The 16,575-nt window shown below is 35.5% G+C and overlaps 1 protein-coding gene across 1 annotated transcript in view; it reads right to left on the reverse strand.

Moving 5' to 3' along the window:
* Positions 1 to 951: 951 nt before the first annotated feature.
* Positions 952 to 16,575, reverse strand: part of LOC145669634 (uncharacterized) — a 39,648-nt gene continuing 24,024 nt past the window's right edge. Inside the window, exon 2 of the mRNA XM_081737872.1 lies at positions 952 to 12,762. Within this exon, the coding sequence (XP_081593998.1) occupies positions 11,256 to 12,762 (1,507 nt within the window). The 3' untranslated portion in view covers positions 952 to 11,255. The remainder of the gene's footprint in view (positions 12,763 to 16,575) is intronic.

Here is a 16,575-nt window from a genome sequence, read left to right on the forward strand (position 1 = left end):
TGCTACGATGTATACCTTTAAATGCAACATCTGACTTATTTGTTATTTAATGCGCCCTTAAAGATTAATATTATTTGTAATCCACGTTTGTCCTTTACATTCTTTGAAATCGTACCTTTCATCGATTAATTAAATAAGCGACGATATTTTTAATAAGAAAATGTAATAATAATATAATGGATAATAATGAAATAAATATAATTAATTTAATTAAAAATAAATATTGATGAAATGTAAGATTTGTTTAATGTATATGTGAAATGTAATGAATAGATATACAAGGTGCGATCAAAATATGATGGACATATGTAATGTGAGAGCACTAATGTAAACGGACCAGTGGTTCTTGAAGATAAAAGCCAAGCCTACTCATGACTTTTATATTCAGTCCCTTTGTCGAGCGACATTTTTATATAACAAAATACTTTGGTTTGAGTAATATTTACCTGTACCTTGGGCAGAAAGTACTCATACATGTGCACTATACTTAGTAGAATGTTAATTTCATATTAACAAAAGAAGAATGTTTTTAATATATGTAAGATTGGTATTATGGGATAGTTGTTGCTATGGACATGTTTTATGGTTACCTAGTCAGTGAGTTTGTGTACTTAACAGTTTCAAGGAAAATATATTATAAGTTATATCAAATAATAAACCAGTTTAGCACCGTTTATAGACGTTGTCATTTTTATTAAAAAGGTGAGATTAATGGTATTTAAATATCGAAGCTAATATTTTAATGCCAAAGAAATACTACCACTTCGGATTTTTACCTCAGCAAACGAACCAGGTTTACGACTATTATTTTGATAAGTCGTTATAATTTGGAGAAAGGAAAATTTAGTGAGGGGGCAAAGTTATAAATTTGGAGAACAGAATTCCAATTGGAGAGGAGAGTAGTAAATTTCGAAGGTGAATGTTAAATTTGAGTGTGAATAATTTGTTGTGCTCTGGCCTTTGGAGAAATAGTCGTCCCTATACTGACTTCTAGGTTAGTTGGAGAATACCTTCACAGCTGAACCAGTCCAAGTTAGTTTTTGATTGATTTTGTTCGTAGGTTTACGTCAATTTCTTCACCGAACTTATACCAGGTGTGTCCCTAATGTCATTTTCAGACGAAGACACTGAGTGGCACGTGGTTGTGGAGCACCACGAAGCAACTTCAGTTGCCGTCACTGACCGCTCTTGCGCAACTATCTTGAGCAACTCTGTGTCCATCACTCGAGGAAAACATTACTTTAAATAGTGGCTTTCGAATGGGGACACTGCAGGGATTGTGAATATATATATATATAAACGAAACATGTACGCTTGATTTAGTCGCGGGTCTTTCACCGCTCCCCAAAAGCGGAAATTTTTAACACAGTAGACAATAATAATGATAAGAGAAGCTTATTTTATGCATACCTTTATTTCGTATTTGTATAAATTTTAATGAATTTTAATTTTGCATATGCTGTGAAAGAAGACTTCAATTTCTACAAATTGTTGATCTTTTTTGTTGTTTCAAATAAAGTTACAGAGAATGATGAGTTTGAGTTTTACAATATGCGTTGGTACAATAATAAAAGAAATTCGTTCTGAATTTTCATCTGTAATTGTTTATAATTCAAACACTAAGAACTTCATTAAGATTAATAAAATAATCGGATTGTTGAAATTTATCTAGACTGATATTATGACAAGGTGTTGAGGGGCACATCCGCAGAAGGGGTGCGGAGGAAGTGCAGTGCACCATACTCAACCGACTCTTCGATACTGTTTACTGTAAGTACAACGTTAAAATTCCATTTATCTTCGACGACCAATGATTGAAGCCAATAGACTTACTAAATCAATTATTATTTTGAGACTGTTTGATTTGACTTCAGTTATTATTGTTATTATTATTATTCAACTTTTGCACTTTTCTTCGTCTTGCTTATTAAATTTTCGTTCAAAGTGCGCCCCAATCCCGGGTCTAGTGCTAAACCCAACATTGCCTAGTCGTTTATTATATTTTGTTATTTTGATGTCACTTATATTAATCATCAGGTTTTCAGCAACCTCTAATGCCAAATGAATCATTTCCGGATATTCTATTATTATTATTATTATTATTATTATTATTATTATTATTATTATTATCACGTACCGGAACTTATACGTCCGTCCGTTACTCCCACGATAAATCTTGAACAAATTCCAATTTTTTATATTCTGTTTTTGCAACAGATATGTTGAGCTATTATGGTATCTGGTCCAAGTTAGTTAATGGAGGCAATTGATGAACGGAACGTGGTAGAAATCAACCATTTCCGGTTTTAACGTTGCCATTATAGAGTGAAAGCCGTAATAGATAGCGAGAAGGGGTTTCTTCAATCGATTAAGCGTTCCAAGAGTAATTTCCATGTTCATCCTTAATACTGTATTAAAACCGGAAGTGGTAAAATTCCAGCGCGACTTCCGGTTTCAATATTAATCTACACAGAGGAAAATCGATAAAAAAGCGAGAAGCGATTCCCTTAGATTCAACTTAGCGCCCTAAGAATAGTTCACTTATTCTCTCTTAACACTTTGTTCAAACCAGAAGTGGTATAAATCAATTACTTCCGGTTTAAACGTTGATCACTATCAGGTAAAAACGGTAATAAATAGGAAGAAGCTATTTTCTGTAATCAATTGTGTTCCAAGAATAATATTCCATCTCGACTCGAACCTCTTTACTAAAACCATACGTGCTATAAATCTACTGAAATTTTTGGTTTCCATATTAATTTGAAAAAAATGCTGGCGTGCTCTTCTTTATTGTCTTTACATGAATTATTATTATTATTATTATTATTAAATCATTAATCAAAGAAATAAAGGATGGAAATATGTTGTTGACAAAATCAAACATATATTGATGGGACTCTTTGTGGCTAAGTGCTTAGAACTTTGCTGTTCTTGCAGGAGCAGGGTTCGATTTCCGGTGGCAGGTACTGTTGTTTGTAGATCTACTTCCATATAGCCTAGTAGAGTAGGTGTTGAAATGAAGTTGAACTCTAAGTAATAAAAATATATACACAAAAATATTAGTAAATAATTAGAAAGTATGATACAGCCCAGTTTTCAATCTCGTTGATAACATAGGATAAGGATGCACAGTACACACATTCTTTTTTCCCTCTACGTTTATTCTTTTTGAGCACCAAAAGAAGAAGCGCTTGCTTACTATTGACAGACATTTCTCAAAGTGGAATAACTTGAGACGGTGGAAATAGTCCTACGAACTACATAAAGGGAATAGTCGCCAATTGGAGACCGAAATCTCGAACTAGGAAATGCTATATGTGTTTTTCTGCGTGTTCCATGTATTTCCACGTATCCTGGGAACACCATCCATATTTTGGGCAATAATAATTAAAAAAAAAACAGAAACGAACAAGAAACCTTGGTGTCTGCTGCCGGTTACCTGGTTCATATTTCTTATCACAAGCAGTGACGCAATTCCGTGACGTGATACGGCTTGCAGAATATCACTGTTTGCTGTTTGTATGTAGTCTAGGTATATCTTCTTCCACTTGCGTGGCATTTTTCTGAAACACTGATGTGAAAAATACTAAATAAATATAGCGCTAGCCAAGCGGAAACACGAATTATAATAAAGCTACCTAATGTTTTCACACTTGTGAGTAGAAAGGAGTAGGACAGTTTCCCAATCCTCCTCAATTCATCATGTCGTAATCCTCCGTGTATACCCACTTTTACTACTGTCACTATAAAGCTACGAACTCTGGTATTAGAATCATACAGAAAATGTTCTAAATATACTTTCAATACCTAACTCTCTACTCTTATATTAAATCCTCTACTACCTCTTCATATTGTCAAATATTTTTATAATATAAATCTCACATGATAGTTATCAGCGATGAAGGAAAATTTGACTTTACTTCTTAAAACTTGTGCACATTCAGAACCTGGTAGCAATGCTTTTTAAGTGTTGCCAACACATCTGCTAGCAACCACTATGACTTAACACAAATCACAATAGAGATATATCACTCTCCCACATCTCCAACTGTCCCAAACCTAACACTTTTCCCCTATATTTGTGTGTGCTCCCTGATACGGAATTTTATTAAAAATTCATTATCTGAAAGTGCCAATGGGGTACATATTTGGGCAAAAGATTACTTTCGGTCTCACAGCGCCTTCAGTCTTTTGATAAAGGTATAAAACAAAGATCTCTACGTTGCTTCAAGACACAAATTACCTATAAAACACCCTTTAGAAATAACATTATAAGTGAAATTATAACGTAAAGGTATGGCGCATGTTAGTTGTAGCTAACCACCCGCGCGAGGGTTATGCCCTCCACGGGGGAAAGAGAAGTCAAGGGTAATGCGAGAAAGGAGTTAGACATGGTCTAAGGGATTTCCAACATTTGATAATAACTTTATATCATAAATAAAGTAAGCAAATAGGACATCACGGTCTTTACAATCGTAATCATAATGACAGTGGAGAAAAGAAATTGTACAATGAATTATAGACACCATGATTAAAGTATTTGGATTTACATTTCATGATATTGCGTTGATGAGTGAAATATCTATGAGATGAGGTGCATTTGGATGAGACAAATGGGATATTGTGTGACGCTGAGTTCAAAAATATGGTTACATTGCTCTTTATTGAAGGAATTGAAAAAGATTATTTTGATTAATATGCATTTTAAAAGACATTTTTCTCTCTTGACTTGCTACAAGCTAGCAACAGAAAAAAGGAAATACGTAAAACCTTCTGAAGGTGACTAATGTTGCTTTTGCTCCGCAATTTTGTAGGAAGTTTACTCATAGTCATCCTACAGGATACATAATCATGATTTTGGCAACGTGACACCGCATTAATATGTTGAAATTGGTTATATAGATATGAATCTATAGATAAGTCTAGAGATCACGCTATTGAATTCTTCTGGCTGTGACAGTACACGTATGTACATGTGTGTCACGCCACGTATTTTGGGTGCGGCAGTCTCTAAGAGCCAATCAAAATGCAAAAGAGCAATAAGTTTCCATATTTGTGGAGATGATAAAACGGATGTACTGACGGATGTGAGGCTTGGGTGTGACCCTCGAGCATAATATAAAAGAACCTCAAGGTCTCAAACGGGTGTTCAGAAGTTCAGAAGTTCCGGTGCAGAGGTTCGAGACGTCGGTTGTGACCAGACAGAATCATCGTCAAAGTTTCTAAGAGTTACAAGAATACTGCCATAAGGTATGTATAATCTCTTGTTGCATCATAAAATTCAAGTTTAGAAGATGTCATGCAGTATTTCAAAATGATGTGTGTACCTACCAGAAAACTTTCAAGATTAAGAACTGTTGTCACATACTTGTATTTCATCTTCCGTTTCTTCTAACTTAAATATTTCAATATCTAGCCTGTTAATCGAACTCAATTAAGGTATCAATCTATTAAATGAACTATCAGATATTCCATTACTTATGTTGAATCACTAAATCAAATGTTGTTATATACGAGTATTACCATTTTTGTTATGTAATAAACTTACTTTTTATAAATAATGTTGTCATTCCCCTAGATTAAACCACTTTTTCCCATGAAAATAATGGTGTAATTTAAGTATATTTCTTGGTGACATCCGCTACAGAATTAGCGTGAGCAGATCTCTACATTATGGTGGAATAAAACGAGCTAAATAATTAAAAAGAGTCTGCACATCGTCACAATTGTATTGTGACGGATATAAGCTATTCTTCTCCCTTGGGGACTGCTTCAAGCATTATTCAAAGGGATGGGAAGCTCTGTTAGTGACAAAGGAATTATTGTGTAAAATATGTATGATATTGTGTGGAGGGTGATAGAGAAGAAACTTTCTGATGAGCGGAAGATCTTGATGATTCGGTGGTAAGGAATAATGATACATTGAAAAGAGGAGGAAGAGGTAGAATGACTGATGCTGTGAACGATATAAAAGTAGATATGGGCGTTGATGGAATCGAAGAGGAGTGGATGATGGGGATTGAGCGTTCCGGAAGAATTTGCGGCAAAGTTCTTCTACATGGAACCAAATATACGGAAAAGTCACGCCAGCATAGAGCTTTGGAGCAGAGCTCGGGGGTTTGATGTGGTATGGAATTCTGAGTGTGTGATGTTCGAGAACCTTAAGTTTTTGATCAAAGGGAGTAGCTGCCGAGTCCTAACGGTATGGTCATAACTAAGCACAGGTCGAAGGAAGACTATATAAGTGTTTAAGAGTAGCTTTGCATAAATATTTTGGTTGTGCCACTAATTCGTTTTATTAGATTGATTCGATTGTATGCCTTTTTGTTGATGTCCTGGACATTAGTCTTCTATCTTAGGTGTCTATCTATGGCGAGTCCTAAGTATTAACGGTTTTGGGGATTCTAAGACGGTTGTCGTTAACAGTGATGGAAGTAAGTGTGTATTACTGTGAAATCTGGAGCGTTTCTTAGGAGGCAGAAATACTGTAGTTTTGGGTTTTGGCAGCATTGGATTTCAATCGCCGTTTATTGCACCGCAGAACAAAAGTGTGTATTGTTGGTTGTAAGGCGTTGTTTACTTAGTGTATAATACGGCAAATTGCAAGAAAAGCTGTATGAGCGTATGGAAATAACTGAACATTTTGTAGGGGAAGAGGCATGTCAACAACATTAAGTAGATATAATAAGGGTGATGGTAAAGAGCCATAGATACGCCTGTGTACATAAATATAGTTTGATATAACTGTTGATTAATGTATTCGTAAGTACGGTGGCCAAACAAGAAATTGTAAATAAAACGGATATATGCGATTAGAAGGCGAAAATGTACCAGTCTTACAAGCAAACCCTAACGCTTCACCACATTAAATGCCTTCTCTAAATCAAAGAGTACCAGACAGGATAGCTAGGTGGTAGTATACTGCTTACGGATGCAGTTGAGGAGACGCAGAAGCTGATCGTTGATGCTGATTTTTGGCCGGGAGCCTGCTTGATGGTGTGGTAAAGATGTTAATGATAAAGATGAGATGAAGTCATTTGACGATATTTTTTCCTAGGATTTTGGTGAGGATTCTGTTTAGCTGTATCGGACTGTGTTCTTGATTTTAAGGAACAAGAGAAATTTGGATTATTTCTAATGAGCTGGTACATAATTGTTCCGTGGAATAAATATGACCAAGATGATTGAGCAGTATTGGTGGGTTGTCTTACATGTCGATAGATGTTATTGATTTTAGGGGCATTATAACGTTTAAGATAGATGACATTAGTGATTTGTGTGGTAGAAATGGAGGCAGTGAGTGCTTTGTGAGTAGATATGTTGTGCGCCATGTTGGGTTGAAGATGAATATGTGGTGAATTGAAGTTGAAATGGTCTACAGGAAGATAAATAAAATGCTAAGTGAATGATAGGGGTGTGAAAATCTCCTATAATTAGGAAGCAAATATTTTAGCTTTTTCTTGGTCTCTGTGCAATGTGTGATCGTGGTGTAAGAGAGGATAAGAGGTTTACTACTTAATGCGTTGAAACGCATCTAATATTGCGAAGGGAGTGATATGTCAGAAATTGTGTTTCAGGTTTTAATCCACTGTCGTAATTTGTATGCTCTAAGATAATTACATACTGTTCGGTGGAGGGCTCTACGATGCTCAAGAGCTTCGCGGTTACCTGAGCAAACATATTCTGTATAGTTTCGAGATGAGTGTTTAACTAGACTAAATTAGCGCGGAGGGATTTTAGGATGATGAGGTGATATAAATGCAGTTTGAGGGATGAACTGCTCGGTTGCGAGTTGAATGATTGCTGGTAGAGATTAGCGTCGATTAACCCTTAGAGTACCAAGCCTACAATGTTAGGTAAAGTACTAAGCGTGGGTAATTTTGACCCATTCCTTGTTCTTGTTAAAACAAATGTCAAGTTTCATTCAGGGAGTTAAAATTTCTAACGTACAATGAAGGCAATGTACCTGATCGTTCTCTATATTCCAGTAAATTTCATATGCTGTATACACTGTCAGTGGCGGCTCGTGATTCTTTCAAACAATACCTGAATTACAGTACTGTAACATTAGAAATGTATACATAAAAATACACTGTCTTTATTAGGAATAAATTCTGTCGCACATTGTACTTTAATTACACCTGACAGTCCGTGCAGAGCGGCTTGCTGGTGCAATGCGCTTTGCAAACAAGCTTGTGACATTTTACATGCTTTTGAAGTGTGAAGAATCACATGTCTTGCTAAAAATAAAACCAGATATTTTAGGGAACTGGACAAAAATATAGCAATTGTTGAGAAAGAAATGTGTAGTGCGGATGGGATGGGGGAAAGAGTGGAAAAAAGTATTTGATAAAACTTTCTACTAATCTCACCCCAATCAAAGCTCGGTAGAACGGGGAAGTGATTGTTGCAGGCAAAAGAAAAAATACCGTTTCAATAAGCATAATAATAATAATAATAATAATAATAATAATAATAATAAAATATGTTATTTTTGTGTGCCGTACCACAGGGTACCAAGGCTAGGTCAAAATGACCTAGCTACCTTTTCTGTCATTTTTTTGGGTATTTTGTGTTTATATGATTTTCGATTTCCAAAAGTAAAAATGGTTGTTAATGGAGGAATACCTAAAATATTAGCCCACTACCTCTCTTTGATATTATAGCATTTCTTTATAAAAGAACATCTGGGCCAAATTGACCCAGTCTTGGTATTCGAAGGTTAAATTCATTTTCAGTAAAAGAGGGATAGGACGCTGAGAGTGTATGAGTTTAGTAAGTTTAGTAACGAAGTATGAGAAAAGGGGGTTGTGAGACAGAGGAGGAAGTAGTGAAAACTTCTAGAATGAGTGTAATGGGCAAGTTCACCACCCAGGAGATCTAGGATGTAAATAAAAATACTGTGGGCGAGAAATGAAGTGATCATTATGTCAGGAGTAGTGTTAGATCAGGAACGGATTGGTTCTGGCAATGGGTGAATGAAGCCTGTAGTGGAGGCAGTAATAAAATTGTTAAAAGCTGTTTCTCTCAGTCTGAGCGGCTATGGATGTTAATATCAGAAGATATCAGCAATGTCGGAAATTATTACCCAGACAGCAATTTAAGCTTGCTGCAAGTTGCCACAAACTTGCTGTTGCAAGGTAAATTAGCTTGCCGCAAGCTATACTATGCAAGCCAATTAGCTTGCTTTAAGCTTGTGGCAAGCTAGTTAGTTACATCTGGGCAAGGCTTGGGGCAAGCTTGTCTTCACAAGTTAAACACAAGTCAAATTATCTCAAACGCAAGCCAAGTATAAGCGTATTCTCATCAATGGCAAGCTTTATTAAGCTTATTGCAAGCGAAACACACGCCAAAGAAGTTATATGGAACCTTGCACTAAGCGAATTTAGATAAAACAGTATGAAATCAGTATAATTTAACCGTCTGACTAAATCTATGCTACAATATATTGTCCTTTCACCTCACCAATCATTGACGCATATGCACAACCATGAAAACACCAAAGTCTTCGATCCGCTTCTGCAAAACATCAAAATAAACATAATTGTTACGGTTTAGTTGTGACACGCAACGCGCCGTTGCTTCTTACAAATATCTAACATGTTGCTATATTAGCGGCGAGTACTTGAAATTTCTATCTTTTTATATAAAAACGCAGAAAAATGTTTATACTTTAAACACAGCGTTCAGATAAAGTTTATAGTAAGCTGTAAGCTAAACTTGAAATTTATATTAAAATATCTGCAACAGTTCTGTATTCTTTCGCGAAATAAGTAGGCTCAAATCTGCTGCCATCTATGTTCACACTTATGCTTTATACGTAAATACTACAATTCGTTATGCCTCATAGTCACCGAAATATGAGTTAATAAAGAGCGATATTATAGGTACGTGGGACTAGAGTACTAGAGTACTAGACGGAACAATTAAAAAATAATTAAGTTTGTCCTTTATTCAAGCTGAATGTTAACAAGACACTAACAACGCGAACACTACCTTTTCGCCGAAAGTAAGGAGGTCAGCGTCACGTGGATTTTCCGAACAACTGAAAATCGAAAGCGCGCTGGCTTTTTACTTGAATCTAAAGAAAAGCGTCTCGCAAGCGAAGCGTGGGTTGCCCGCACTACGGCTTGCGCTAAGCAGAAATAAGCTTTTGTGTATAAGCCAAAGCGAAATAAAATCAAATAAAAGCGATGGGCAAGCTTGCGGCAAGCAAACATGCTGTCTGGGTAGACATATATTGGAATGGGAGACGAATAGGACGACCTGGTCGAACATAGATAACTGTCATTGTGACACATAAAGATTTGTAATAAATAGTTATGATTAGATGTTCTGGAATATTAGGTGGGGAGTCAATACTATAGCATGTGTAAGGATAAAATACTATGCCACGCCGCTGGTGGCGCGTCAACCCGGAAGCTTCTTATCGTGTCGAATGAGTTGATGGCAGGTAAATTTTTAACTAAGTTTAGGAGTGAGATGCGTTTTACTGATAAATAATGTGTGAAATTGTTCCTCGTGTAATAGTTGTTCAAATATGAGTATATGAGGTAAGTACAAGAGAATGTTGAGAAATAGAAATAAAAGTCATAGTAAAATACCTAGGTATATGATCACTATGAGGTAAAATAATTGTACACTTGTAGCTGATGAGGAAGGTACCCCTCATTATCGATGTCGCTTAAATTTGTTACCCTTAACTCCATTACATATGTGAAGACTCAAGAAGGGGTATATTTGGAGTCATTATTTTCAGATAAAAATTCACGTGAGGAATCGTCACTGAAATCTTCCTCGGCGTCAGCCACTTTTTCACTATGCTGCAATCCCTGTGAGGGGAAGTCAGAAGCGCAGCTCGTAGAGTAGATGCGGAACCAATTTTCCGTAATATCTCCCCCCAAATTACGAACTTAAAACTTGTCTTCCAAAACACATTTCTTTACAAAGGGGAGCTATATCATTTGAAGGACTTATTGTTTCCTTTAATATTTAATATTATTGCAGATCTGTTTTGTAGGATATTTATCGTGAATTTAAGATTTTTTTCAAAACTTGACTTAACATCTTGTGAGTGCGTCAAATCCCTTTCTATAGCCTATGTCTAGTTACATGTCTTGCCAAAGGTGATTCCAAACTAAATCCTATTCACAACCATTTGCATGTGTTTGGTTATTGAAATGTGTGTTTTAATATTGCCATTTGCCAAATGTGAACTGCCAGTAAATGCATTCCTACACTCTCCGGACTTGTGATTATTGTCCTGTGTGGATTAACATGTGTCTAACCAAATTTGAACGTCGATTAAATGCCTTACCACACTCTTGGCATATGTGATACTTTTCTCCTGTGTGGATTAACATGTGTCTAGCCAAATGTGAACGTCGATTAAATGCCGAACCACAGTCTTGGCTAGTGTGATGTTTTTCTCTTGTGTGGATTAAAATGTGTCTAGCCAAATTTGAACGTAGACTAAATGCCTTAGCACACTCTTGGCATGTGTAAGGTTTTTCTCCTGTGTGGATTAAAATGTGTCTAGCCAAATTTGAACGTAGACTAAATGCTTTAGCACACTCTTGGCATGTGTAATTTTCTTCTCCTGTGTGGATTAACATGTGTGTAGCCAAATGTGAACGTCGATTAAATGTCCTACCACAATCTTGGCAAGTGTGATGTTTTTCTCCTGTGTGAATTAAAATGTGTCTAGCCAAATTTGAACGTAGATTAAATGCCTTACTACATTCTTGGCATATGTGATGCTTTTCTTCAGTGTGGATTAACATGTGTCTAGCCAAATGTGAACGTCGATTAAATGCGCGACCACACTCTTGGCAAGTGTGATGTTTTTCTCCTGTGTGGATTAATATGTGTTTAGTCAAAGTTGAACGTTGATTAAATGCCTTACCACACTGTTGGCATGTGTAAGGTTTTTCTCCAGTGTGGATTAACATGTGGTTAACCAAACTTGAACGTACACTAAATCCTTTAGCACATTCTTGGCAAGTGTAAGATTTCTCTCCTGTGTGGATTAACATGTGTGTAGCCAAACTTGAACTTCGATTAAATGCTCTACTACACACTTGACATATTTGATGTTCTTTCCTTGTGTGGATTAACATGTGTGTAGCCAAATTTGAACGTCGTATAAAACCCTTACCACACTCCTGGCATGTGTGATGCTTTTCTCCTCTGTGGATTAGCATGTGTCTAGCCAAAATTGAACGTTGATTAAATGAATTAAAACACTCTTGGCAGCTGTAAGGTTTTTCTCCTGTGTGGATTAACATGTGTGTAACCAAACTTGAACGTCGAGTAAATGACTTACCACAATCTTGGCAAATGTGAGGTTTTTCTCCTGTGTGGATTAACTTGTGTGTAGCCAAACTTGAACGTCGAGTAAATGACTTACCACAATCTTGGCAAATGTGAGGTTTTTCTCCTGTGTGGATTAACATGTGCTTAGCCAAACTTGAGCATACACGAAATACCTTTCCACATATTCCGCAGATGTGGGTTTTCTCACCTGTATGAACTAACTTACCGCTTGACAAAGTTGAACTTTGACTAAAGCGTTTATCACTGTTTTGGTACGTTTGACGCTTTTCACTTTCCTGTGTCAGCATTTGTCTTGATAAACGTGATCGATGAAATTCTTTGCCAAACTGCGTCGAAGTATGAGATTCCTCATCTGAATGAGAAATGGCTTTCTTTAATATAATAAAAGTATTCTCTTCCCCGTGGGAAGCAAATGCGTTATCGGGCCTGTAACATATTCAACAAGGAAATGTGATTTAAGATAATGATTTAGTAGCCAAAAAAAAAAAAATTAATCATTCGCTATATTTCATGATAAAATTACGCTCAATTTGTTTTATTACATGAAATATTGAAGAACTATGAAATGGAGTACCACTGAGAAGTCTCCATATCTTTCTACTTTAAGAATAAGAGGCTGTAGTTTTTTCTTTATTATATCAAATTGAACAATCGTTTATATCGTGGCGGTCGTAAGTCTTTGACCATGTAATGGCGACTCCTTTGAAACAAATGGAGAATATCAAAATTGAATCTGTCATATCTATAGTTTCGTGTGAAGAAAAAACAAAGTTGGGAACCAAAGGTTTAAGAACAACTCAACTTATTATTAAAAATTGTACCGAAGATTATTCACTTATATCATCATAAGTGGAAAACGAAAGACGTTTTGCAACGAAGAAAAAAGTAACATAAAACTTTACAAGCTGAGGGAGAGAGACAATGTAACCAGACTAAAGACGAATCGTTTACAGCGTAGTGTTCGTGGTTCAGTGGTCTAGAAGCTTGACCAGTAATCTGGAGGTTCTTCCACCAATACACCTAAAGCAACTTTTTTTCTCTACTTTAGCAATTTTGACTGCGATTGATCGGCAATGACAGACGTTTTGTTACATTCAAATATTTGAATACTCGCTTGTTTCAATGCTTGAACTATCAAATTTTCAGGAATAATACTAGTAATAATAATAATTATCTCGTGAAATATTTAAACAATAAAAACTTATTATCGCAAAGGTCATACCATTACAAGCAGAACGTGACGTTAGGCAAAAAAAGATATTTCAGTTTTGTGTAATGTTGCCTATTAGAAGGGGAATTTCTCATCTCGATTCTAAAATATACCGAACAAAATCGGGATGAGGCCCAACATTTTAATTCGAGACGGGACAAGGCTAACTCACAATATCGTCACGCTTTGGAGATGAGAATCGAGACGAGACGAAAAGTATCGTAAACATTGCTCGTCTCGTCTCGATTCTCGAAAGAGTATATGCTACTCTTTAGGTAACAATTGCTCTGTAGACTGAATCTTATATATTATTTTGTTACCCTGTATTTCAGTGCTCACTAAATTATGGTCTGTGTATATATTTTTGTAGCAAAGCTTATAGAATTACATCTGCAAATGCACATGTTAGTTTATTATAATCCTTAGTGTTCAATGATATTCAGTTCTTTTTATTACAGTTATTTTCCTGAAAACGTACAGTAGAATATTTTCTACAGGAAACTTTAGCGGTAAATTTTCGATTAAATTTGAGTAGCTGCAGAAATGTCTCACGAAGGTGCGGAACCTCTTCCCCGAAACCTCTACGTTTAAGTAAGTTTTGCCAAATTTTAGAGCAACTTTAAAACTTTTAATACCATTATTATTATTATTATTATTATTATTACTGAAGTGTTGTAAATTTAATGGTTCAACCTGTTTCAGCCAAGTCCCGCCTAGTGAGTATTGTGCTGAACAAACACAGTGTGTTTCGGTTTTCTCCGTGTTCCGCTTCTTCTCCCTTTCTTTATTCGAATATTTCTTTCGTTCTCATCATCGACGTCTTCTGTAGCTTAGCCGGCATAACCATAACTTAAAAACAAATTTTCTTACGGGTCTTGTGAATTCAGAATCCCTACTTTCTACACGAAATTTGTCTCGAAACTTTCCGTTATACCATTTAGCTAGTTGTAGGGATGTATGGAGAGGGTATGTCCTGATGGTCCTGACACTTCTCTTTTATCCCGACTATAATGAAACTTCTGGCTAACGCTACGGCCGATTTTACAGGCTTAATACAATGTGTCCTCGTATGGAATTTCTTATCTATATTATTATTATTATTATTATTATTACTGAATATTTGATACCTCAATATTGCGTCCTACTGCAATGCAAATAAGCATACTGAAATTACGAAAATGGAAATAAATTCTTTGGACACTCTATAAGGAGGAATTGAGTTATAAGAGATACTTTGCAAAGAGAGGAAAAAGGTGTCAGCCACTGGACAATATGAAATTCGAAACTTCGTATGCCTTAACAGAAGCTAAGTAGGATTTGTCTTCATCACGATACCCTTTCAAAGTAACACCCTTTATTTGGGTAACAGACGTTGGATTATGGTTGCGTTATATTGAAATATCATCAAAACATACAAAAAACAATAGTTAGTGTTTATCAATTTTTCTTGAACAAATATATGGAACGTGTTGAAAATGGAGAAGGAAAACATTATTATTGTTTCTAGTAAGAGTAGAAGAACAGTTAGTAACAATTCAGGCAATTTTATGACTCATAGAGCTCAGGGATGACCCATTTGTATTCATGAATTGTTTTCGAAACAAACGAAGTTTTCAGACAGTAGGAATCGAGATTGTGACGTCATGTAATTAGTTTTCCCTGTGAAAGAAGTCGTTTCAACTCTAACTTGTAAGAACAAGAGAAATTGACAATTCTTCATTTTATTATATATCAGAAATATTAACATTCTAATTTATATTTTTTTCAGAAGATCCTCGAAGACAATCGAACCGCGGACCCCTAACACCCAAAGCGAATGATCAAGCCACTACCCTAAGACCGCTCATTTAAGTAAGAGTTGCGAATTGCTCTCTTATGTAAGAGTTGCTATGTAGCGAATTGCAAACATTTACGATTCCAACTTTTTTATTAACCATTAACCACTGATTTTGGTCAAGATAACCAGGGTGGATTGATTTAAATCAGTCTGATTTAAATCACGATTTAAATCAAGATTTAAATCACTTGATTTTTTTAATAAAAATCATTGATTTAAATCGAATTCCGAAATAAATTAATTTAAAGTGAAAATAAGTAAAATCCCGTTTCTGTTTTGTTATTTCGATTATGGAAATTAATAATCATAATACAATGAGACTCAAATATACAGTATAGTATGAAAACAAATGTCATGCACAGGATGATTAGGGAAAATCCCGTTTTGGACAGGTAACGGAGCAATCCTGCTTCCTTCTTTTCGTAACATTGGGTTTGGGTTTTAAGAACGTTAACTATTCAAACGGTTAAATCACTATCGACATTTAAGACGAAAATTCTTTTTTGTGTGTGTCTGTTTGCTCCTAGATAATAGGGTGTATTTAGAGGGGTCCTATCCCCTCTCCATTTTTGTTTTTTGTTTTATAACTTTAGGAGAAATTTATGTATTTCATGCTGCAAGCTAGTTCTGTTTTTTTTTTTTAAATAGGCCCCTGCCAAATATAAGTAACTTTTGTGAAAAAAATGTCATTTTGATAAACGTTGCTGTACTTTTTCCTTAATGCTTAACCTTTTAAATTATATAATTAAATTATTATATTTAAATTATATTATATTTTTAGGTGATAGGGTAGAATCTTCATTATTCTATTAAAAAGTATCAATAAGGCTTTTTACTTCGTTTTCTTCAAGACTGGAGGCATTCTAGAACACGTTACATATGCTTTCACGCCTTTCTGCGTTGAGGCATAGTGTGTGATGACGTCATGAATTTAAAAAGATGATATTTTTTGTTATGCGTATTATTATTATTATTATTATTTGGCGGGTTATATTTTGCATTCAGAAGACTGAAATTTTGCACACTCGTTCAGTGCACCCCTTAATAATTTTCAGATGTTTTCAGATCTCTGTGTGGAAACAGCGGGGTCCAGAGGGGCAAAAATGATTAAAAAAAAAAGAATATTTTTAACAAAAACAGATTTTTTCGTGATTTTCCCGCCTCAGATGGAGACATATGAATGGTACGGTTT

Source organism: Thermobia domestica, chromosome 14 (genome assembly GCF_964235325.1).
Source record: "Thermobia domestica chromosome 14, izTheDome1.hap1.1, whole genome shotgun sequence".
NCBI lineage: Eukaryota > Metazoa > Arthropoda > Insecta > Zygentoma > Lepismatidae > Thermobia > Thermobia domestica.